Source organism: Molossus molossus, unplaced genomic scaffold, assembly GCF_014108415.1.
Source record: "Molossus molossus isolate mMolMol1 unplaced genomic scaffold, mMolMol1.p scaffold_m16_p_21, whole genome shotgun sequence".
Taxonomy (NCBI): domain Eukaryota; kingdom Metazoa; phylum Chordata; class Mammalia; order Chiroptera; family Molossidae; genus Molossus; species Molossus molossus.
Genome location: NW_023425357.1, coordinates 31691781 through 31717950, shown reverse-complemented (window position 1 = coordinate 31717950; position 26170 = coordinate 31691781). Strand labels below are relative to the sequence as shown.

Sequence of the window (26170 nt, the reverse complement as noted above, 5' to 3'; positions counted from 1 at the left end):
TATTGTGGGTTTTAGTTTGATAATGTTTTGTTTCTTTTTAAAATCTTGGTTCATGAATAACATTCACCTATCATTTTTCATTTTCCTACTGTCTTCCAAAGGTATATGAAAGTTATGCTAACATCAATTGAGTTCAGAAATATTTAATTTTTGTTTTTCTTTCCTTTGATAAAGTTTCTAAAATATTTGAGTTGTATCTTCTTTGAATATTTGCTAGAATTTGCTTGTAAACTTATTTAGATCAGAATTTTTTCTATGAAAGGCTTTTACATACAAATTCAATTTCTCTAATATTTGTAGAACTATTTAACTTTTTCTTTTTGTGCTAATTTTGATAAATTGTGTTTTTTTAGGAATTTGTACTTTTTATCTAATTTTTCACATTTATTGACATAATATCCATTTATTATCTTTCCCCTTAGTTTAGTTTCTGAAGTAATGTCCCTATTTTCATTATTTAATGGACTCTGTACCTTCTCTCTTGTTTTCTTGGTCAGATTCACTAGGCATTTTATCAGTTTCATTAGTCTTTCTAAAACTGAACTTTTGGCTTTGTTGTGTCAATTTTTTAAATTTCTGCTGTTGTTTTTGTTGTTTTGGTTATTTTATTTTTTATTTGTTTGAGTTTTTATTTATTTTTATGTTTGCTATTGTTTTTCTAAATTATTATTTTTTTATTTATTTTTGTTACAGCTGTTTCACCTTTTCCCCTGCAGACACCCTCCTCCTTACCTGCCCCCTGCCAAGCATTGTTGATGTTTTTCTAAATTATTGAGGTGGATGCTTACATTTTCAGTTTCCAAACTGTGTGTTAACGTGCTTCAGGGTACAGCCATGAACTCACAGGGCATCATGGGATATTCTAAATTTTTAATGAAATATGGCAATACTCAAAACTTGTTGAATAGTATAGAAGCTATTAGCTTGAGGTAATTCATAGTTTCAGTATTACATCATACTCTCATTTTAGCTCTTTAGTGCCTCCAACCAGGTATTTGTTAATACAACTTTTCTTGCTATTCTCATATTCTCTGTTGGAATTGGTTCAAATTACCTTATTCACCATGGCCAGAAATGGAAGTTTTGGATTAGTGTTCTAATTAGACTCTATTATTTATTTATTTATTTTTGGTTGTCAAATGATCTTTAATTGGAGTATTTTCCTTTGTAGATTTAACTAGGCAGGTATTCCACTGCACCACTGTTGATGTCATCAACAATGTCATGAGGGTATCAGCCATCAACATTGCAGCCCACAGACTGGGCAGTCCCCAGGATCTCTTTAATGGTTCCAGAGAGTTCTCTAGCTACAGATGGGTGCTGCATCTGTCTGGCAATGTTAACAATCTCATCAAAAGTGGTATTTCCATTGTGCTTAATTTTTTTTTCCCCTTCTTTCTGGTTCTTTGAGGGCTTTCATGATCAGGGCAGAGGCAGAAGGCACTACCTCAGCCTGGGCCTGTCTGTTCTGAATGGTCACTTTCACTGCAATCCTCAGACCCTGTCAATCACTGGTTGCTTTGGCAATGTCATCACCAAACTTTTTTGGAGACAGGCCCAGGGAGCTGATCTTGGCGGCCAGGGCAGGCATGGTACTGACTTCCCCACTGGTACACCTCAGATATATGACTTCAGTCTTGTTGGGATTGAACTTCAGCTGCAAGGTGGAGGTGGCTGAAGTCAGATGAACCTGAATTTGGGGCAACCAAAGGAAGTTGCACCTAAGTTTCCTCCGAGCTGAAAGCCTAAACCTAGCCTCTATTTTTTAAACTGAGGCCCTGAACTTCTACTTTCTTTTGAATTAAAGAAGTTGATGACAATAACCTTATCAATTATAACAATTATTGTTTATAGTAATTACCCCTTTTTGAGTGTTTCCTTTGTTGTTAGTGTTAATATCCACAGGTCTATACCATGTTTTTTTATCTTCCCCAATCATTTCTGCCACTGTGTGACTCTGTGATTAATTTACTTCTTCAACTAAAGTTTTCAGGAATTGACCTGGATCAGGCATTATTCCAGCCCTTTCCATCAGAAATTGTATTTCAGAACTACACTCCCTGTGAAGTCTACGAAGTTCCACTGGTTTTGAGGAACAATGACAAAGTGAGTATATACACTGCGATAGCTGTACCTTTCATGAATATATAAGATGGAACTAAATAGAATAGGATCATGTAGAATCTTAGATAAGTTCTTTTATTCGATATACCTAGGAAAATAGATGAAAACATGCCCTTTGACTATAAACTTAATGAAGACAAGACTATGTTGGTTGGTTTGTTGCTGTGTACCTTTCAATCCCAGGGCAGTGCCCAGCAAACAGTAAACTCCCAACATGTGCACTAACATTTTGCTGAATAAAGGATTGGCCAGATGAATATCATGAAGTTCTCATGTGTGACCATTGGGCTAGCCTTTTATCTAAGACAGGGTGATTACTATTCATGCTTACCTACCTTGCATCAGAGCCTCCAATCCCTAATTGAAGGTATAAATTCATATGAATTGCAGTTGTTCAGCCAATACATTTATATTACATTAATTATATTTTCTTTTAATTAAAAATATGGACATCCCTTTCCCTTTTTTTTCTGTATCCTTCTTTCTACCTCAGAAGCCTTCACATATTCTCGACAGATAGTTTTGGACAGCTTCTCCCACTGTTCATACCTTGTCTCTTTGTGGTTGCAACAGAGGATTTCTTCTCCATCCTATGCCTTTTTCTTCAAAGATAAATTAGGGTTCATTTCATCAAAAGGTATTAAATGCCTGAGCTGGGTTCTGGGTTTAGATTCTGGTTGTCTTCTAGCTGTAGATCTTGAGCAAATCACTTCTCTTCTCCAAGCCACAGGGATATTAATAGCACCCATTTTAAAAGGTTGTTTGGAATATTAAGTGAGATAATGAGTATAAAGTATTCAGATCAGTGCCTATCACATAGTAAACACTATACCATTATTATTGTTATTATCATATCAGTGCCACTGTTGTTTTCCTTTCTAGTTTGTAGTTTACAATTATGCTGTTATTAAAATATTCCCAGCAAGTTCACATAGTATCATTCAACACATCATAAATGTCACTGCACATTTCCCTTACCAGCAAAGCTATTTCTGTGCCTTTCAGATTTGCATGCATCTCCTCCTTACCTCTCCACTCTCTAGTCTTATGTGTCTGAATTCTCTCTGCATTTCTGCTCCCCTTCCCCATCTGGTTACAGCTTTGAGAGGATGTGGGAGTTCTTTTTTCCTCATTTATTACCTGAGACATCTGGGTCATACTTACCTATAATTAACTTTCTTCTGCCCCCTTTCATCTTAAAAAACCACAACAATCTTCGCTCTTTCCCTGTGTCCCTATAACCTCCACCCCTGAACACTCCCATTCTCCTCATAATTTCACTTCTTTTATTGCTTGGGCCATCGGAGATAGAGATACTACTCTAGGAAGGCAAGCAGGGCAGAGAAATATGACTTTAAAAGAATAAAACTATTTGAAGCTGCTCTGAGACTGGCCTTGGAGATATTGCCCTGCTCTCTTTGTTCTTGCTTTCAGTGGTGTTTATTAGGACAGTCTCATCGGGAGGGAAGGTGGAGTTAGGCTGGGACTTGACTGAACACCATTGCTCGGTGAAGCTGTAGTACGTAGGGCAAGTGTCTGGTTCTTCATCTGTAGATTGGGAGTTAGAACGAAGCTCAAAGTTTATTGTGAGGATTAAGTGCACACCCTGCACAGTGATGGCCCTTAGCAGGAGTGCAACAATTGTGATTTCTTCCCCCGGAGCAATTCTCATGTGTTGGGAAATCCAGCTTCACTCCCCTGTGTGCATGGGTTTCAGCAGTTAATCTTTGAAGATAGTCACATTTCAATAATAAAATAGAAATAATAAATAATAAAAAAGACTTGCAATAACAATAAAATGAGTAATGATAATGCTAATAAAAGTTAAAGCTAAAATGCATTGAGGGCTTACTTTGTGTAAGACACTGGGACAAAGGTAGGTCCTGTCATCTCCTTTTATAGTTGACACTAAAGTTCAGACCTGACTAAGGTCACATGGATCGTGAGTAGTAGATGGAGATCTCATGTTTAACTACAAAACCCGTGCTTTCCCTTCTGCATTATTACATGCAGTGTCATCACTGTATGTTTTTCTTACAGATTCCAAGGATGGTGAAAGTTGTTGAGGAAAGTTCACCTTACTTTAAAGTAATCAGCCCCAAAGATATCGGCCACAAAGTAGCTCCAGGAGTCCCTTCCATATTCCGAGTCCTCTTCACTCCGGAGGAGAACAAGGTAACAGCAGTGCTGGCAAGAAATTGGTTTCATGTTTTCACTAGCAGTTTGCAATTCTGAACATTAATGGAAGTGGTGGTGTTGGTTTAGGTATTGTTGATGTTGGTGCTGGTGTTGTTAGTGGTGGTATTAGTTGTATTGATTGTGATGTGGGTTGTAGTGATATTGGTTTGGTGGTGGTAGTTGTGTTGTTGATGGTTTTGGTGCTGGTGGTGGTGGTAGTGGTAGTGTTGTTAATGGCATTGTTGGTGGTGGTGGTGGTGAGAAGAATGACAACACTGGTGAAAAGAGGGGATGGCATACCACTGGGAATGAGGGAATGGTTGTCAAGAAGTTCTGAGGGTTTATGTGAACTGAAAGTAGCCAGAATGTAAAGAAGGGTAATCCTTCTGAATGACCCATCCCTTCCCCTCTTCCTCAGCACTGACTTCAGCATATTTATGTTTGACTACACAGCTAGAGGGACAACAGGAAGGAAAAGGTGTGGTCCAGATGCAGTGAGCTAAGACAAAGGATAAAGACTGTGGCTTCTTGGAAGTTTGGGATCTTAGCTAGTTACATTTTTCCTCCCCAGATTCTAACTAGTTTAGAAAGAGATCCAATATCCAAATATTGATCACGGTATCAGTCTCAGTAATGGCAAAGAATGTGGCTAGGCCCTGAGGCCTCGAAGGGGCCTCCTGCTCACTGGTTACTGGTAGACAACTGGACCATGGTGAAGGGCTGACCTCACCAATAGCTCCACCCAAGCATGAGCGGAGAAGATATGACCAAGAGCAGAGACCTGCCTGCTCTGCTTACCCGGTTTGTATACTGGCAGGCTAGAAACAGCCTGAGTTCAAAAGGAGGCCATTTTCCCTTAGCACCTCCACAGCTGTGGAGAATCTAGCCCATTTTTTGGCTCTTCTCACTTGTAGAAATCCCAGTTCCTCCAAGAAGGAAGGGCCAGCTAAGGGGAACTGAGGAAGGAGGCTTTCTCCCTAGCCCTGCTCTAAGAGCACACAATTGTGGGTTGAGTTTCCTCTATATGCGCTAGAGTGGGGACTTGTGGGGAGGAGGAAAGGGGTTTTATCTGCATGATTAAAGGAGTAAGGACAAAAGCAAGGCTTAAATAGGCATAAGAAAATGTCAGTTTATATATAACGTTAATAGTGTGTGTGCCGACCTGTATTGCACCATTATGGTTAGAATCAAAAGAGTATAATGGGGACAGAGGGAACTAGCTTTGAATCCTTGTTTCTCCATCTCCAATATTTATTAGCTGCTGTCAATGATATTACCAGTATTCCTGCTACTATTGCTATTGTTCCTACTTTTCTGGAGAGCAGGGTCAGAGAATTCAATGTGGTCTGCCAAGTATGTATCACTGTAGCGAGTGGTTAGAAATTCCATTCTAATAATAACACTGTGGTTATTATTTTACCAATTTGTAATATTACTATTTATTTCTTGGGTTGTGCTTATGGACCTGCCATTTGGTTTAGGGTACTGTTGAAATAAATGAAACCGATAAATAGCTCCAGAAGTAATGCCTTTTGTTAAATGTTATTGAAGTCCTTGTTTTTTCTTGAGGCTCTCTCTCTGAATACCAACTGATAAGAGGACAGCGCCTGGGTTTAGTTTGGGTGTCAGATTCCTGCACTGACTTTTCTGTAGGAAGCCACTTATAAGCTGATTATAAGCCTTCACGCAGCTTGAAATATAAAACTTGCTGGCTTTCCTTAATTTTCTTCTGTGCTGGAGAAAATATGTCTTCTGTTGGATAAGTATTGTTCTCCCTGCAGGTGGTCTGCCTGAGAAAAGGACACATGGAACTTTCTGAGAAGGTGGAATGTTCTATCGTGATAGGTGTGTGGGTTGTGTGGATGAATTTATTTGTCAAAATTGTACATTTAATATTTATGCTTTATAATATATCCAAATTTTACCTTAAAACTATATAAATATGATTATTATAGAAGAGGAAATGGATTGTGGTATAGACAAAGCCAGAATGACAGAATATTAATAAATGTTGAATCTGGGTGATGGGTACATGGGGTTTGTTATACTATTCTGTTTTCTTTGTATACGTTTTAAGTTTCCCCTAATCAAAAGCTTAAAGAAAAGAGAGTGTTTATTACTGCTTATCTATACAGCAAATAAATAATAGAAATGTATTTTAGGTATGTTTGTATTTACTTTATAAATATGGAATGCTAACATTCCCATTGAGGATTACTACTTGGCATATTTTGTGGCTGCTTATTTTACTCCTAGTTTTTAAATTCCTGTTTACCATCCCATTTCACCAACATTGCATGTCTGTTGGGAAACCCCTGATTAAAATGTAAATGTTCTTTTACTTTTTCTTATTCTAAGTATTTGAAAGTTATCAAAGGCTACATGCGGGTATGCGGAGGTATAAAGTGAGAATAATGGCTCCCTATGAGAAATTAAATTTTCCAATTTTGGATACATTAAGGTTTTGTTTGGATTTGGGCTCTAAGCTATAAATAAACAAATTTACAGAATTTGTTTTTCTCAGGACATAGTGGTTTCTCCTTTTGCTGACTAAGACTGATGGCGTGTATTTGGAGAAGCTCTACCTGCTAGTTTTGGTTCCCTCTTTCTGCCAGGATCCTGTTACACTGGCAGCATCAGCAGGGCCACACTATCCAGTTTTTCCAGTCTCGCGGCATCTGATTCACTCTTACTGTTGGAAAACCAACGGGGCCATGCACAGAATGACCAGCTAGAGTTAGTGGTGCTGTCTTTAGTGCTGCTCCAGAATGTAGCAGAGGACCAACTAGAGCCAGATTTATTTTAGGAAAAATAAAAGTCAGTCTTTTCACTCTGACACTCTTTCTTCAGTTGGCCAAATTGATAGCCGATGTTCGTATTATCTTTTCACTCCTTATCCCCTGCTGATCTGCGCACACTCCATTCTCATTTACCCTCCTCACATCTGGAGGGTGAGATATATAAATTGCAGCATGCCACAGCTTAATAGGCCAGTCCCCTTTCAATTGGATTTTCATCTACCCTGTATATTAGCATGTCAAAGATGATAATGAAATTCACATTTTTTTCCCTGTCATCTATTAATCCGGCTTCCTGGGGATTTAACTTGTTAAGAATGCCAAATACCCAGATAACAGGTGCAACAAATTTCCTTTGGCTTTTCTTATCTCTTCTTCTCACACAGACTTTAAAATAATGATCGAATATATTGTTAATCTAATAATCCTAGTGTACACGTCATGTATGGTAGAAGTATAATAGCCAATGTTCTCATAACACTATAAAATTCTGGAGCATGGCATTGTTCTTGACCTCTTAAATTTGTATCTTTACTATTAAAAGGCATTTGAAAAATATTAGGCTTTTGTAGTAAAGCAAAAGCGGGTCCTTCCTTGGGCTTGAGGAAGCATCTGCGTACTGCAGTGTTATCACAGGGAAATGGCTGCAATGAACAAAATACGGAGCGATGCAGTTTTATTGCTCAGCTGTGTTTTACGAAAATATCTAGTTGGTTGTCAAAATAGTTTTCTTGATTTGTTACTATGAAATTGAAAAAATGATGGCCCAAGAAGAATAGAAAAATGGTAACACATTCTATGTTATGCAGGTGTACGACAATAATGAACTGTATTGCCAGCATTTTGAATTAAAGTTTAGATATCATAAAATTTGGCACAATCAACAATTTTTGTTGGCAAAAAATATTGATTAGGGATTGTGTGTTCTTCCTGCCTGGAATTAGCCCCCTCTGGTTCTGTCTGGGTCACCCCTGTAACCCAGTGCCTAGCACAGTGCCTGACACATAGGATGTGTGCAGTAAATATTTATCAAGGGAGATAAGGAAGTAAAAGTTAATCTCAAGAAAATACAAAGAAGTTTTCTCAACATGAGAATGGCCTACAGATAATAAAAGCAAAAGCTTTTCAAAAGGGCTCAAATATCTTCTTGTGCCATGAACCTATTACACATGAACTTTCCTGTCATTTCAACCAGGAGGAAGAGGTCCAAGAGTCTTCTCTAGGAAGAGTGTTTCTCACCATTCTGTTTCATGTTATCATTGAGTCACATCTCTACTTTTTAGCTCTTTGGACTTGATCAATATCATTGTATAATAAGTCTAATGTGAATGATGATGGGAACTCTCTTTATGAAGAACTCTTGATACTTTAGTATCTAAATAAAGATATAAAAAATGAATAATATTCTTTCACTCACTCTGTGCCAGGCCCAGTTCTTTGAGCTGGGATCCTTAGGAGAACAGAACAAGTTTTGACCCTTCCTGGAGCTTATGGTCCACAATGAATAAACAAACAAATATGTAATTTAATGTCAGATATTGACCTGATAGAAAATAGGGAGTGATAAGAGAGTCCTGTTCCCTTTCAATAGGAGGATCAAGGAAGACTTATCTGGTGAGGTAACATTTGAGCATAAAACTAAATTAAGCCATACAAATATCTGAGGGAAGGTATTTGTCTGGGGGAAGGAGCAGCAGCTACAAAGGGCCCGGGACTGAAACATGCTCAGCAACAGGCTCAGGGAAGTACAAGAAGGCCGTGTGGCCGGAGCAGAGGACGCTGCTGGAAAAGGGTGGGAGACAAGGCTGCAGAGAGTGAGAGTTGTAGCAATCATGCCAAGTAGCATAGGGAAGCCATTTTAAAGTACTAAAAATATTTTTATTATGGAAGCTTTTACTCATATGTAAAAGTAGAGAGAACGGTGGAGTGAACTGTCATCACCAGATATTTTAGTTATCAGTGCATGACCAATCTTACTTCATCCATCCTGTTCCCTGCCTCAGGATTTTGAAGCCAGTTCCATACATCATATTCTTTCATCTGTACATACTTCATTCTCTGTTTCTAAAAGATCATGACCTTTAAAAAGTTGACATAGCCACATATCATTATCACATCTAAAAATGACAACTCCTTAATATTATCAAATATCCAGTCAGTATTCAGATCTCCCCATTGAGGTATAAAAATTTTATTTATTTATTATCATCATCATCATCATTAATATTTTAGTTTTCTTAAATCTGGACCCAAACAAGGTGCTGATTGCATTCCTATCAGGTTGTGTAGAATGGTTCCTCTGTCCCCTCTGTTCCTATAAACTAGCAGAGGCTTGAATAGATTCATATTTGATTTTTTTTGCAAGAATTCTTAGGTGATGTGGTACTTCCTATTGCATCACATCAAGAGGAACACAATGTCTGTTATGTTTTGTTTTATTTTTGTAGTGATCCAATGATTCTGAGGTAAAGTTCATACAGGAAAGATGCGATAAATGCTCGATCCCTTCCTTTTGCCGTGGTGGGTTTTGATTAGGAATGACATATCTGACTTATATTTAGGATTCTGGTTGCTGTGTAGAGAACAGACTGAAGAGGGTATGAGGCATAAGCTAGTTGCCTACCCTTGACATCCATTTTCTCTTTCCTCGCTGGTAAGAGCATCACAAGTTTTGATTGGCTTCACTGCATTCCCTCAGCCCTCTTTCAGCTGTGTGTGTCTAAGTGTGGGCCAATGAGTTGTGAGCAGGACTTCCGAGGCATATACTTGACAAGCGCTGACACAGCGGGAGATACTGTTTCACCCTTCTGCCTTCTTCTTCCGGCCTGCAGCTGGGCTGTGAGTGATATCTGGCATGTCAGGAATTACTCTGCCCCAGGAGGTGACATTGAAGATGGACTCTGTGTGCTAGAATGCTAGAGCAGGAATTTAGGAATCTAGCTCTCTGGTGACACTGTGTGCCACACCAACATGGCTGCCTGCCTCTGGATTTCTTCATGGGAGAGAAATAAAATTCTGTCTAATTTAAGTTGCTCTTATTTATTCTGTTCCCTATTATGTATAGCAGAACTAAACAGGGACCAGAGCTATTTTAATAGTTGGGCAAAGATGAAGATGATTTGGACTAGGGAGTTGACAGCGAAGACGATGAAAAGTATGTGGATTAAGGATATATAGTTTTATGGGAGAGCTATCAGAATTGGCTGGTGGATTGGGTAAAGGTGTTAGAAAGACAGGAGTCTAGTTTGACTCATAGTATTTTGGCCCACAACTGACCAAAAGATGGCACCATTTACTCAGGTAGGGAACAGTAGAAGAAAAGCAGGTTTGTGAGGCCTGGTTGGGGTGAGGTAGGGAATCAGGAACTCTGTTTGTTTATTTATTTATTCTCGCCCAAGGATATATTTTTATTGATTTTTCTTTTTTAGAGAGAGAAAGAGAAATATTGATCAGTTGTTTCTGTACCTGCCCTGACCTGGGATCGAACCTGCAACCTAGGTATTTTCCCTGACTAGAATCGAACCTGCAACCTTTTTTGGTGTACAGGACAATGCCCTAAGCAACAGAACCACCCGGCCAGGCTGTTCTTTCTATGTTAAATTTGAACTTCCCTTTAGACATCCAAGTGGAAATACCAAGTAAGCAATTGGACACAATTATCTGTGGTAAAGGGGAGATGTTGGGGCTAGAGACAAATATTTGAAAATCATAAATGTAAAGATGCTACTTTTCACCAAGGGGTAGAGCTGGTGTTGGGAATGAGTGTAGATAAAGTGGGAAAAGGAAGAGATGCCAACAGAGGATGACACTAAGAAGGGGTAGTTATGAAGTGAAGGCAAACCAGGAGATTCTAATTCCCTGGAATCCAAATGGATAAAGTATTTCAAAAAGGAGGAAGAGATCAATTGCATCTAAAGTTATGAAAAATAGAATAAAATAAAGATAAAATAAAGAAAGTGATATTGAGGAAAAATAACACCTTTGAGGGTGATTGGAAAAATGGACAGTAGTTGGAGGTGGATGTTGGAGTCAAGGGTAGGTTATTGAATGCAAAGCTGTTCAAGCATGGCTATAAGCTGATGTGTGAATGTTCAGTAGAGAGAAAATTGATGCTTCAGGAAATCCTGGAGTAGGCAAGAAGGATTGAGCTCTAGTACCCAAGGACAGGGGCTGGTCTCAGATAGGAATAGGAGTAAAGGCAGAGTATATAATAGATTGATAGGTTTACAGGTTAACTTAGAAAGCAAAAAAACAAAAGAGGAAATTAACTATCTGGAGTGGATGATTTACACTTGAATCATGAAGTACCCACATTATCATTGTATATACTAAGGATAAAAGTAAATTTGGAAGTCTCAGGTGTTTTTCAAGCCAAAGGTCATAGATGGAGAAATGTAGATATTGCTAGGAAGCTGAGAACAATGTTAAATCATATGAAGAGTCAGAATGGTAGAGGATAAGGACCCCAAAATCTGATTAGTCTCAGTTTTTTTTTTTTTTTCTTTTTTTTTTTTTATCCTCACCCGAGGACATTTTTCCAATTTTTGTACAGAGAGAGTGGGAGGGAGAGAGAGGGAGAGAGAGAGAGAGAAACATCGACGTGAAGGGACACATCGAGTGGCTGCCACCCGCACGACCAACCAGGGCCGGGGACAAACTGCAACCGAAGTATGTGCCCTTAGCGGGAACCGAACCCGGGTCTCTCCGGACCACAGGCCGACGCTCTAACCGCTGAGCCAAACCGGCCAGGGCCTGATTAGTCTCAGTTTAAAAAAACACAACTTAACTTATTTTTAATTATAGTTGATATACAATATTATATTAGGTTCAGGTGTACAAAATAGTGATTCAACAATTATATCCTTTACAATGTGATCACTACAATAAATCTAGTAGCTATCGGCAACTATACATAATTATTATGATATTATTGGCTCTATTCCTATGTTGTACATTACATTTCTATGACTGTGTCATTTTTAAACTGATTAGGACTTAGCTGATCTTCCCTTTTGAGGGGTCAACTTCAGATTGAGAAGGTATTATATTATAAATTCTTTTAACTGGGTAAGAGATTTATGACGTTTTCTAGGGACACCAAGTGTCACACTCACTGAGTTCTAATCAGATCTGGTTGTACTTTGTGTTAACCACTCCCCATCAAGTTGAGGAGTGGAGAAAAGGCAGGCAAAGGATTGCGAGGGCCGAACCGCCCTGCTGGCCGTGCCTGCTTTGAATGCCTTGAGAGGCCTTTGCTGCAGAAGACGTTTTCCTTTGCCTGAGAACTTAAAGGGGACAGTATTATTGCCATGTTTGCTTTCTCTCATGGAGCTAATATAAAATCAAGATTCGTTCTTTTCATTTTTCAGAAAGTCAAATCTGCCATTTTCATATTCTACTGCCATTTTTTTTTTTTTTTTTTTTTAAGTTAGGAGGAAAGGCATGTTGGAAGAAAGGCGAACAGACAACAAAATGAATTGGAAGTTTCATCTTGAGAGCATTGTTGCATTGGATAACATTTTAGGATATAAAGTAATTTATGGCTAAGTCTCTCATAGTAGAGGGGACAGAGCTCAGAATAATTATTTTGGCTCTGAATGGTGACCCGAATGTTCTGCATCTAAGCACAGTGAAAAATGTACATCACCTGAAGAAACTCTTAGCTTACAGGCTGACGAAGCCTCCCAGTCATAACATCTGAATTAATTTTAGGCCAGTAGAGTAACATATAATCGTATGTTACATAATCTAATATAGTCATAGTAAATACAGAACTCCAGAGATTGAAATACATTTTTGAGGAGTTGTTTAAAGCATTTCTTCAACCCTGGCCTTTTTGGTTCAGAGGTTAGAGCATTGACCTGAAGACCAAAGGGTTGCGGGTTCCATTCCTGGTCAAGGGCATGTACCTGGGTTGCAAGTTTGACCCCAGCCCCAATAAGGGTCATGTGGGAGGCAACCAATTGATGTGCCTCTCTCACATCGATGTTTCCCTCTCTCTCTCTCTCCCTCCCTTCCATTCTATCTAAAAAAAAAAATCAATGGAAAAATATCCTCGGGTGAGGATTAACAAAATTTTTTTTCTTTGTAGTCTTTTATGAGTGCATGAATTGATTATGAAAAAAATATATACAGAGGTTGGCAAAAGTATGTTTACAGTTCATATGGAAAAAGACGTGTAAGTTATGATTATTATAATGGCTTTATTAACTCAAAAGAATGTCACAATGGGGCATAGAGCACTTAGGAACAATCTCTTAAGTGCTCAAATTGCTGGTCTTCATTATTTACACATTCTTGTAGTCTTTGAAAATCAAGTAAACAAACCTGAATTTCAGTGACCTGCTAGCCTCCTGCCTCCTGAGGTGGTTGAAGTCAAACCTTCTTTTGTCCGCCCCTATATAATTCCTACCAAACGTCAAATCTTCCTCATTTGGAAATTTGCAAAGGGTCGAAAACATCCCTGTGATATTTCAATTAGCTTCCTAAACTGTTTTCGGTTGTGTTCGGTTTCTTGCGGAACAAGGCAGAGAGTATGTAAATATAGAACAAAATAGGACAAATTACTTTGAGATCGCCTCTCATCCTGGATTCAGCAGCATCTTTTGTTCTTTCTCGTAAAGTCGAAGTTAATATTAAGTTTCCACATGTGCCAGGAGCTTTCTAGTTTCTGATTTCCAACAAAACCTTTGCTTGCTAGGTTTGATCTCCTAAGAAGGAAAACAGCACTTATCTCTTTCGGATTCTGATATAACCAGTCTAGACTGGTTGGTTGTTGCATTCTGTGGGGTTCTCTAGGATCAGCTATGCTTAGCGTAATTTGTACTTCCATATGCCTGAATAACATAATTTTCGAGCCTGGCAGTACCATCTAGAAACCAGTTGGAGCCATCAATCTGACACATGTTCTTGAAGAATAAATAGGCATGGTTAGAAGGAGGATGTGAGGGAACTGATGTGAACCTCCTCTGATCTAAACAAAAAAGGGCCTCAACCATTCCCCATCCTACCTCCCTAATATCTGGCAAACACATGAAGCATAAGCTTTCTGTTAGCTTGTAGGCTTTGACACTTGAACTGTTTTATCTCTCTGTCAGAAAAGAGTATCTCATTGACAGTACAACTATAATTGTCTTGAGAAAGTTTATTATTTATTTATTTTTTTGCTAGATGCCTGGCATATGGCCATATTTCTCGCCCAGTTATCTTGATCATGTTGGTGTTCCCACAAATAATGATTGTACCTTCTCCTGTAGGATTATGCCCATATGTTGACCTGTGTTACTGAAAGAGAAAAGTTTATTGTACCCATCAAAGCCAGAGGTGCACGAGCCATCCTAGATTTTCCTGACAAGCTAAATTTTTCCACTTGCCCTGTGAAATACAGCACTCAGAAGATTCTGCTGGTACGAAACATTGGCAACAAAGATGCTGTGTTTCATATCACAACTTACAGGTATGCATTCCTTTGGCTCTTGTTTTTGATTGATTAGAGCTACATCTAGTCAGCACAAGTAATTTGCTAGAATAGCAGGTGGAGTTGGAACTGCTTGTTACAGTCTTGACTTTCAAGGCTGGGAGAGCTCACGGAGGTAGGGAAGACTACTTCATCCCAAGAGGAACCCAAATTTCAAGGTTACCTGTTTGGGCATGGAGGATTATCCGAAATGCTGGGTAAGAGTTTTTCTCCTTAGCATAGAGAATGGCCTGTGGGAATCTATTAATAAACATATTTGTTTTGACTAAGAATTTTATAACTGGCTATATAGTTTTCTATTGTCATTATAACAAATTATCACCAACCTAGTGGCTTAAAACAACACAAATTTATTATCTGACATTTCAGAGGGTCAAAAGCCTCACTGGACTAAAATTGAAGTGTCAGTAGGGCTGTGTTCTTGTCTGAAGGCTTGAGGGGAGAATCCATTTCTTTGCCTTCTCCAATTTCTGGGGGCCGCCCATATTCCTTGGCTAATGGTATTCAGTTTTCTCACCTGAAAATTGGGGAAAAGTATACTTAATAGGGTTGTTGTGAGGAGTAAGTGAATTAATAATTGTAAACTACTGGTATATAGCAAGTGCTATATAATAAGTGTTTGTTATTTTATTGTTTCTTCAGATGAACTACTGCTAGTGTGGTGGGCAGAATAATGTCTCCTTAAATATGTCCATGTTCCATCCCTAGAACTTGTCAATGTGTAATGTTATATGGAAAAGGGGGATTGGGATTGCAGGTGTAATTAAGGTTGCTAATCAGCTGACCTTAAATTGGGGAAATTATCCTGGATTATCTGGGTTGGCCCAATGTAATCACAGGGGTCTTCAAAATAGAAGAGGGAGGCAGAAGGAGAATTCAGAGTGATGAGATGTGAGAACTCAACCTGCCTTTGCAGGCTTTGAAAATGAGAAAACAGAGCAATAGAGAGGTTGTATAACTTGCTCAAGAGCACATAACTACTAAGTGAAGGAACTAGATTTTCTTCTGATTATTTGAGAAGTAGCTACAGGGTAGTAGACACTGTGGGACAATATGAAGAACAATGAGATAATCCTTGCCCTCAGGGAACTCTTTTATAAGATGGGAAAGAACAATTATTATGGGACTTGAAAAGTGTCTGATCAGCAGGACCACAACAAGAATGACCAGCTTGGGAGGACAGGAAACAGAGGGTCAAGTTTTTTTCTATGACATAAAAAAAGTGTGTACTGTATATTCATCTGGACTGTGAGCTCCTTTGCTGGTTTAAGGACACATCTCTCCAGAAAGGATTAGCATTTGTTTCTGCCTGGCTCACAAAGGTTAGATCTACTCTTCTGATAATTTTTCAGCTTGGGGGTTCATGGACTGATAGTGTATATTCAAACCCTAAACCTGCATTAAACACCTGTCCAAAGTTATGAATCCCTAGATAAACTTTGTTTCTTTCTGTCAAAACCAAGACAGACATTTTCCTTTGTGCTAGTGGAGACTGGTTTGGCAGCCCTTCAAGTTTCCCAGTTTTATATGGGGATTTTGTTATAAGTGAAAGGGTTAGTAACATTTTAAAGAGTAAATGTAAAAGCTTGCAAAAGGCAGAAACTGTGAAAAATGTGTTGCTTGCATGACCCTTGCTCAGCCCTCTGTTGAGTTGGATTATCTGGATCATCCGAAAGACAATGAATCACCCAGCAGATGCAGGACAAGACACCAGACCAGTCCAACTGCAAAATGGACAATAGGCCAGGCAGAATACGTCAGCAGGAACTGCTGGAAGCTAAAAGTAGAGTATATAACCTATACCCCTTTTTGGCTCAGCCCGCCTGTACCCAGGTGCATGCAATAAAGCCCTTTTGCTCTACAATGCCTTGCACTGTAGATGTGATTTCCCACCAGCTCAGACTTTTAAATAAGTTCCCTGACTTGACCATCTTAAGTCTTAATATCCAGGCTTCAAGGTTATTGGGAACCCAGGGCAGACCCAGCATTAGCTCAGTGGCTTATGGCTCTGGTTCTTAGTTTCTTTGTTTTTTTTTATCCTCACTCGAGGACATTTTTCCATTTTTTGTTCAGATAGAGTGGGAGGGAGAGAGAGGAAGAGAGAGAGAGAGAAACATCGATGTGAAAGAGACACACTGAGTGGCTGCAACCCGCACGACCAACCAGGGCCAGGGACAATCTGCAACGTAGGTACGCGTCTTTAGCGGGAACCGAACCTGGGTCTCTCTGGACTGCAGGTGGACGCTCTAACTGCTGAGCCAAACTGGCCAGGGCTAGTTTCTTTGTTTTTTAATCTTGTGGATTTGCCTTGTTTGCATGCTCAGACACACATTTATGTAAGTCATATTTTATCCAGTCTCTCTAGGAATTTCTGGTAGAAGTTGTTTCAAGTTTCTCAGTCTGCTGTATTGGAGGTAGGAGGGCTGCCATCATGCATATTGAAGGCACAGCCCTTGGGAGGGAATTTGTGTTTATTCTGCCATGTAGCTCAGGAGTATCTCTAGCTCTGAACCATTTTATATAGATCTGAATTTCTGTCTAGTATTGTATTTCTCTTGGCTGAAAAACTATTTTTAATATTTCTTTGTAGCCTAGGCCTAATGGAAATTCTCTCAGTTTTTGTCTATTTAATAAAAAGTATTTTGGCTTCATTTTTTTTTTTTTTTATCCTCACCTGAGGACATTTTTCTATTTTTTGTTCAGGTAGAGTGGGAGGGGGAGAGAGGAAGAGAGAGAGAAACATCAATGTGAAAGGGACACATCGAGTGGCTGCCACCCGCACGACCAACCAGGGCCGGGGACAAACTGCAACCGAGGTACATGCCCTTAGCGGGAACCGAACCCGGGTCTCTCGGGACCGCAGGCCGACGCTCTAACCGCTGAGCCAAACCGGCCAGGGCGGCTTCATTTTTAATAGATATTTTCTCTACAGTGTAGAACTCTGAGTTGACAATAACATATACATGATTTTTTTAGTACTTTACATATGTCTTTTGGCTTATATTTTTCTCATGAGAAGTCTGCTATAACTCTTATTTTTGTTCCTCTATATGTCTTTTGCTTGGGCTGCCTTCAAGATTTTTTTTCCTTATGCAGGGCTACAAAAGTAGGTTTACAGTTGTAATACATACAAATAAGTAATACAGACTTCTGGTCAACATGGCGGCTAGGTAAATGTAGTATTGCCTCCTATTGCAACCACATCAAAATTACAACTAAACTACAGAACAACCATCATTCAGAACCACCTGAAATCGAGCTGAATGGAAGTCCTACAACTACGAAATTAAAGAAGCAGGCACATTGAGACTGGTAGGAAGGGCAGAGGTGCAGATGGGCTGGTCCCTGTGTGGCGGATAAAAATCAGGAGGGACACCACGGCTGGGAAGGTTGTCCTTGAGGAGTGAGGGGTCCCCATCCCACACCAGGCACCCAGCTCAGGGCTCCAGTGCCAGGAAGAGAAGTCCTCATAACTTCTGGCTGTAAAAACCAGCGGAAACTGAGGCTGAGGGAGGCTGAGGCTTCTGGAGCCCCAGGCAGCTCCTCTTTAAGGGCCCGTGCACGGACTTACTAGGACTTGCTCCCTCTAAGATCAGAGGGAAGGCAGCTTGAGGGGCACCAGAGACATATAGGGAAGAACTGAGCTGTTTGGCCTCAGGACGAGGGCTGGAGAGGTGACTTTCTCCTGGACAGAAGTGCTGGTGGAGGCAGATGTTCCTTTGGTGAGGCCTCCCCTGGGGCAGCAGATGGCTGCCATATCTAAGACTCCAGCACCCTGGCTCACACTGTATTTCCCACCCTGGTGACTCCCTAAGGCCCCTCCCCAACCAACTTTCAGGCCCACACAAGCTGTTTCCAAAGGCTTTACCATAGGATTGGCCTGTCTTGGATTCTGCTTCAGAGTTTCCTAAAATCTCTCAAACAAGCAGCGTCTGGTCTCAGCGATCCCCATACCTCTCATTAAGTGGCCCCAGGACTGGCACTAGAAGCAATCAGCCTTGGTTCACAACTTGGCTTTTTCTGGGTACCTCCAAGCCCAGCACAAGAGGCAACCATCTGCATATCACTTTGTAGCTTATGCTGGTGGCCCTGGATAGAACACAGGCAGTGGCTGACCTTGGCCCAGAGCCAGCACACCCAGTGGACAGCTTCCGACCACATTGAAACACTACCACCCAAGTCACTCCCACAAGTGAGAAACTCAATAAGCAGACTCAGTGGGTACCAGAGCCCGATGAAGTAAGTCTTGCTCTGAGGATCTACACAGCTGATCCTCCAAAGTAGTCAGAGACCAGTGGTCAGTGGGCACAGCCAGTCCTTGCAGCTTATCAGCCTAAGTAAATCCCTCCCATTGACATGCCAACAGCAACCAAGACTCAATTACAACACAAGGGTGTACAGTCCACACTAGGGGTGCACCTCGAGGGCCCAGCTAGGGTGATCAGGGAGGCTGTGCCACTGGATCCTACAGGACACCTACAACAATAGGCAACCCTACAAAGCCTAGGAGACATAGCAACTCTACTTAATACATATAAACAGTCATGGGAAGGCAGCCAAAATGAGGAGACAAAGAAACATGTCCCAAATGAAAGAAAAGAATAAAACTCCAGGAAAATAATTAAACAAAATGGAGATAAGCAATCAATCGGATGCAGAGTTCAAAACACAGGTTATAAGGTTGCTCAAGGAAGTTGGTGAGACATTCAAGGAACTTAGTGAGACCTTCAAGGAACTTAGTGAGAACATCAGCAAAATCAAAAAGGACCAGTCAGAAATGAAGGATGCACTAACTGAAATAAAGAATAATTTACAGGGAATCAATAGTAGATTAGGTAAAGTCAAGAAGCAAACCATCGATTTGGAATATAAGGAAGCAAAAAGCATCCAATCAGAACAGCAAAAAGAAAAAAGAATCCAAAGAAATGAGGATAGTGTAAAGAGCCTCTGGGACAACTTCAAGTATGCCAACATTTGCATCATAGGGGTGCCAGAAGGAGAAGAGAGAACAAGAAATTGAAAACCTATTTGAAACAATAATGGCAGAAAACTTCCCTAACTTGGTGAAGGAAGCAGACATAAAGTCCAGGAACACAGAGAGTCCCAAACAAGAAGAACCCAAAGTGGTCCATACCAAGACACATCATCATCATAATGCCAAAGGTTAAATACAGAGAGAGAATCTTGAAAGCAGCAAGAGAAAAGCAGTTTGTTACCTACAAAGGAGCTCCTATAAGACTGTCAGCTGACTTCTCAAAAGAAACTTTGCATGCCAGAAAGGAGTGGCAAGAGATATTCAAGGTATTGAAATGCAATGTCCTACAATCAAGATTACTCTATCCTGCAAAACTATCATTTAGAATTGATGGACATATCAAGAGTTTCCCAGACAAGAAAAAGCTAAAGGAATTCATCACCGCCAAACCAGTATTATATGAAATGTTGAAGGGTCTTCTTGAAGGGGAACAAAAATATGAACAATAAAATGGCAAATAATACATATCTATCAACAATTGAATCTACAAACAAAATAATCGAGCAGAACAGAAACAGACTCATAGATATAGAGAACTTTTTGTTGGTTGCCAGATGACAGGGTCTGGGGGATGGGTGAAAAAGATAAAGGAATTAAGAAGTGCAATTGGTTTGTTAAACTGATGAACCTCAAAAAGAAGGAAGAAGGGAGGGCAGGATGAGATAAACCAAAGAACTTCATGTAAAAATGCATAACCAGTGGACACCAAAAATAGTGTGGGGAAGGCAGAAGGGGGGTGGGGTTAGGGAGGAGGAGGTCAGTGGGGGAAAAATGAGGGACATCTGTAATACATTCAACAATAAAGATGAGTTTTAAAAAATAAGTAATACAATAATTAATAAATAAATAATAAGAAAAGAATAAACTCTGTTTTGTGTACTCACAACTCTAAACCTACTTTTGCCCACCCCTGATTTTGTTCTTTAGCACTTTGAATATGATGCATCTAGGTATAGGCTTTTGGTTGGGTTTTTCTTGTTTTGCTTTATTATTATTATTATTTTTTATTTTTGGTACATGCCCCTAGGGGGCACCGAACCCGGGACTCTCTGGTCCACAGGCCAATGCTCCAACTGCTGAGTCAAACTGGCCAGGGCTCTTTTGTTTTAGTTTCAGTCTTGCATGAGGTTCTCTGAGTTTCCTGGAGCTCAGCCATTGTCTCTTCAAATATTTTTTCTACTCCATCCTCTCTCACTGTTTCTTCTGCTTGTAGGGAACTTCTGTTTATTACAGGCGAAACAGTCTGCACATGTCCCATCTCTCTGGGGACGGGGGAGGATTATCCATTTTTAGATTTCAGGCCACGTATTTGTCCTGAAACCTCAAGGAAACTTGTGATTTGCTATTTATGTGGGTTTTTTCATTGTTAGATTAGGAGAGACACTCTTTCTAGCTTTCTGCATCCTAGGTGGAAGCAGGACGCTGAACCCCTTTAAAGAAATCAACCATCAAAGCAAAGGAAAAATTCTTTTGAAAATCAGTGTCTTCTCCTGACATTGTCCACTAGGTGTTTATACAGCCTGTCTGTCATCTCATGCTGAGACTTGTGTATTTTCACTGAAGGAGAAGGAAGCAGGTTTTCAACTGGCCCACCATGACTTAGGAAGAACCAGTATTTTTTTTAATTTAAAAAAGGTGTCCCACATACATGGTCTGTAATACACATGTAAAATGTCGTTACATTGGTACTTTTTCAAAGAAAAAGAGCATCCAGCTAAGGTGGGCAAACAAGTGCAGGCAGCACCTCTTCCTGGACTGTTTCACTGAATCTTCAAAACTACACATAAATGACCATTTCTTTACATATTGCATTCCCATAAGGTGAAACAAAATCACTTCACAGATTTAATAGTGTGAAGTTGCAGGAAAAGATCTCAAATTTTTCTATTCATAACTATGAATGTGAATCATCTCCTAATATAGAAACTCTGCTAAGGTAAAATGGTGAGCCAACTTAAGGACTAGCTAGGAATCATAAAGACATTAGAAACTATAGTTCAACATTCCCATTTTACAGACGAAAGAAGTAAGGCCTGAGAAGGGAAATGACCTATCTCAGTTCCTCTAGTAAGTGTTAACAGCAAAGCCTGGATTAAAACAAATATGGACCAGTCATGGGCTTCTGTACCCTCAGATCTATTCCTTGCCCTTCCCCTACAATGCTCAGCATCACCTTGGGCTGTGTTAGCCCTTCTAACCTCCTGAGTCAGCTGGATACCATCTGGGTTTGACCAGCTGAAGGCACTAGAAGGAAATTAGGGGATAGGAAGAAGCCAGGGTCTCTCTCCTCCTACCTCTCTAACTTCAGCAGAGTCCCCAGCAAGCAAATGCATTTTCTCTGTGGTTCTAGACCCTGTCAGACAAGCATGCCACGGATTCCATTTCTGCCAGCTCCCCAGGATCTGGTAACACTTCCTCCTCATCTTTTGTCTCCAGCCTGTGGGTGGAAATGGCTTACTGTTGTTACTAATCCCTGAGCTACCTCACTTCTCATCATTCCCATCTTCTGTGTAACCAAGTCTCTCAATTAAATTCCTTGTTTGCAAACATTTTTGTTTTCCTGCTTAGACTTTGCATGAAATAGTAGTTTTATGTTCTTTCCACAAAATGCACATTTTCCAACCGTGCTGTTAATTTTGTGAGTTACTTCAAATCCATTTTAAAAAACCCATGTTCTCTTTGTTAGCCAGAGTCGATTTCTGTTGTTTACACTGAGAACCCTGATGGTTACAATGAAAAAGGATGCAGTTGAATTTGTGGTCACATCGTGTTGAATCAGAATCTCTGGTAGATCCCTGACAAATATCATTCTAAAAAACACACAGGTGATTGTGTTGCCCAGACAGGGTTGGGGACCGCTGTTTCGGTTAATATGATTGTCAACAGACATGGTAGAGCAGTGGATATAGTTTGAGAATTTGTATTCAGTCTAAAACCCAGCATCTACGCTTGGTCTTGCTGCTTTTAGAGTTCATATACAGTTAGAAATAGTATCTCTCAGTAGGTAATTTTAAAATAACATCATATTTTTTTTCTTTGAAAAAATGATTTAATTAATGTTTTAGTTTATAAATGGTTAAGTTCATATAAATTATAAAAAATAAAACTCTCTATATGTCTGTTGCCACCGTTAGAATATGAGCTTCTCAAATGCAAGGGTTGTCTCTAACACTTCATTTGTATGTCCCCCGCACCTAGCAAAGTATCTCAAATAAATATGTGCTCAGTAGATGTTTATAGGATGCCTAACCAACAATATATCACAAAGGCAAAGCTACAACATGCTGCAAGTACTATAAAATAAGCATAATGTTTTTTGTACTAATATAAAGAGCTGCAATGGGCTATAAAACACAAAGAGAATGTAACAATTACTCTTCAACTTTATTATAGATTTGACCTAACATTCTAGTAGGTACCAGAATGACTTTGACTATTAAAGTAGAATTAATTTCAGAAGGTGAACTAGAAAGGATTAAGAACCAATTTTAAAATCCAAAACCTCAAGTTAGGAATCAGTTAATAAAAAAGCTTATCTGAAGAAAAATACTAAAATTATATTCAATATTTAATATAATAGAGCTATTATTTAGTCTTCTGCTAAAATATTTAATCCTTTGGATGGAATAGTTTTAGTTCTTAAGAGCAGTTTGTAGTGGATTGAACAAAAATCTTTCAAAATCCCTTAAAATCGTTCTCTCATGGCTCAAGATAGTTCGCAAACCCAAGTTCCCTCCCTAATCAAGTATTTGGTATTAATGAGGATGTGATACCAAATCCAAACACTTTGGTGCAGAGAGCCAGCCTTATACCCTGGAGGAATGATACTTTTCCTTCTTTGTAATAGCATTTTCTGATACTTGATATTCTCTAGCCTGTTCAGCCTGTCCACTTTTAGTAAAATGAAGTACAAAATTAAATTATAGACAATGTTTAAGCACCAGAACTTAACACACTCTGCCCAATTAACGTCTGGATTATTGAGAGAGTTTAGGCTGCTCTAAGTAGCAATGGCTACCCCAGGTGATTTTTGGCATACACAGAAATTTAGTGTAATATAAACCCAACCATTAGCACAACAGGGAAGTATCTGTTACCTCTGTGTGGAATTTGGATTTCTGCAGTTCCTAGAGAAGGGTCACTGTTTTTCATAGAAAATTAGCTTAGGTTCTGCAGTGTAACACTACCCAATTCATTTCAAAACTGTTCTTTTGCCACTAACAGATATTTGAAAAGAAAATGAAAACAGTTTCATTTCAGTGTAGGAAGAAAAATATTAGGAACTAGGGAGGCAAAGATAGAAGAAAATATTTCAGTAGATTATATTGTTCCCAAACCAGGAAACTGAGCCCAGTTCTCAACATTTTAGATTCTTACCGAAACCATAAGGAAAGAAGGGACTTTTGAGATTGTGAGACTCAACTTTATCTCACATGAAGCAGAAATTCTTGAGATATTGAAAGTCTGCTCCTCTTCTGTTCCACCAAGATGTAAACATCAATTTATGACTACAGATATTTGTATTGCCCTCTAAAAGTTTATTGTAATTCAACTTGACAACCTTTTCTGAGAGGCTCCAGCGAATGGAGAACTGTGCATGGGATGGTGAGGGACACAAAGATGAATCTAACCAGGTGGGCTTCTGCCATTGGGGGTGGTTTGGGGAGACAGAAGGAACTTGAACTTGAAGGCATGCTTCTATCCTCCTTCCACCACTACTACCTGGGTAACTTTGGGACAATTGCCTGACCTTTTGGAGCATCTGTTTTCCCATGTCTGAAATGCAAATAACAATACCTACTTTCTCAAGGGTTTTTGAGGATTAGAGGAATTGACATATGTAAAGTGCCCCGTGCAGTACCCAGCATATAGTATGTGCCTGTGACATTTTGTTTGTTTTCCCTTTGCTTTCATCTCACTAGTCTCTAGCTATTGAGAGAGGGAGCCATGGAAACTAACTATAGTACACGGTGAACCGAAGTAAGAAGTGAAAAAGAAAGGGATAGCCTCTGAGAAGGAGACATCATTAACAAGAGGGAGAACTAGGGAAGATTCTGTTTAAGAGGTGATTTTGAGTCTGGGCTGTGATAAGATTCTTTGAAAGGAGTGTGGAATGTCTGTGTAGGGGGCACAGTCTGGTTGGAAGGAGGGATAGTGGCAGTGCTAGGGGTGGTTATGGGTGAAGAGACTAAAGTCCTCCCACCCCAGCCTGACTTGGAATGTGACAGGTTTATAGGGTATTTGGACAGATGTGTGTGTTTAATGAAAACACAAAACTGCTTGGGAGCAGATTGTGTGGGACCTTAATTGCCTAGGACTTTGAACTTTATGGCATAGGTTATGAGGACCACTGAAGGTGTTTGAACAAGAGATTGATGTGTTATGACCTGTGTGTGTTTTTTACAAAATCTCTAGAGCAGTGTAAAGCATTCAGAAGAGGATTAGAAAAATTTGAACTCATCTAAATGCCCAAGATCATCCCAGGCTCATCTTGAGGGAGATAAAAATAGCAATAACAGCTGAGACCGGTTTGGCTCAGAGGTTAGAGTGTTGGCCTGAGGACTGAAGGGTCTCAGGTTCAATTCCTGGTCAAGGGCATCAGGGTCATGCAGGAAGCAGTCAATCAATGTGTCTCACATCAATGTTTCTCTGTCTCTCCCCCTCCCCCTCTCTCTCACTCTCCCTCCCTCTTTTTCTCTTTCTCTCCCTGTTCCTCTCTCTCTCTTCCTCCCACTCTCCTTTCCACTCTATCTAAAAAAAAAAAAAAAAATCAATGGAAAAATATCCTCTGGTGAGGATTAATAACAACAAAAAAATAGTAGCAATAATAAAAATAATAATAAACACTTATTTAGCACTTCCTATATGCCAGGCATTATTCTAAGCACTTTACTCTTATCAACTCCTTTACTCCTCACTATTTCATAGGGTTCTATGAAGTAGGTGCTGTCATTACCCTCATTTTACCAATGAGGAAACTGAAGGTTCAATGATTTGCCCAGGGTCTTGGCAGATCTGGGTTTTGAAATTATTCTGTTGACTACAGGCTAGTAACCACTGTGCCACAATGCCTATACGGCAATGCCTGGGGTTCGTTGGAGGATTGGTGCTGTAGGTATGGGAAAAGGACTAATATCGAAATGGAAAAATAAAGAAAGGAGAGGGAGATTCAGATGGAGAACACCAGAGAAAATAAACAATTGCCTGTGGGAGGAAGCACTAGAGGTCCTGCAGTGATAATCTCAGGTACCAACCAAGTGCTACCTTTGCCATAGCTCTACCCTCAAAGAAGAAAGCTTAGGTGTTCTGAAATTAAGTTCATTACCTCAGGGAAGATTTAAGGATTGGTTGTGATATAAGTAAATAATCATAAATAGCTTAGCCTACCAGACACATTGTACAATGCATTATTTTGAAAAACTAGCAATTTAAAGAAGTGAAATGGAGCATGAAAATAATTATGTGGGTTGGGTTTCCTATTTTGAAGAAAGAACTCTGTAAATTATTTAAGGTACTTCATGATCAGATCCAGCTTCTCTCTTATTACTCCCTTCCAGG

General features: G+C 39.6%; 1 protein-coding gene and 1 pseudogene across 1 annotated transcript in view; one reads left to right on the top strand and one right to left on the bottom strand.

The window, feature by feature from the left end:
• HYDIN (HYDIN axonemal central pair apparatus protein) overlaps positions 1 to 26170 on the top strand; it is a 404418-nt gene that overhangs the window by 39681 nt on the left and 338567 nt on the right. Inside the window, exons 4-6 of the mRNA XM_036274275.1 lie at positions 1987 to 2106; positions 4165 to 4299; positions 14357 to 14556. Coding sequence (XP_036130168.1) covers positions 1987 to 2106; positions 4165 to 4299; positions 14357 to 14556 — 455 coding nt within the window. The remainder of the gene's footprint in view (positions 1 to 1986; positions 2107 to 4164; positions 4300 to 14356; positions 14557 to 26170) is intronic.
• Positions 1174 to 1939, bottom strand: LOC118638756 (annotated as a pseudogene).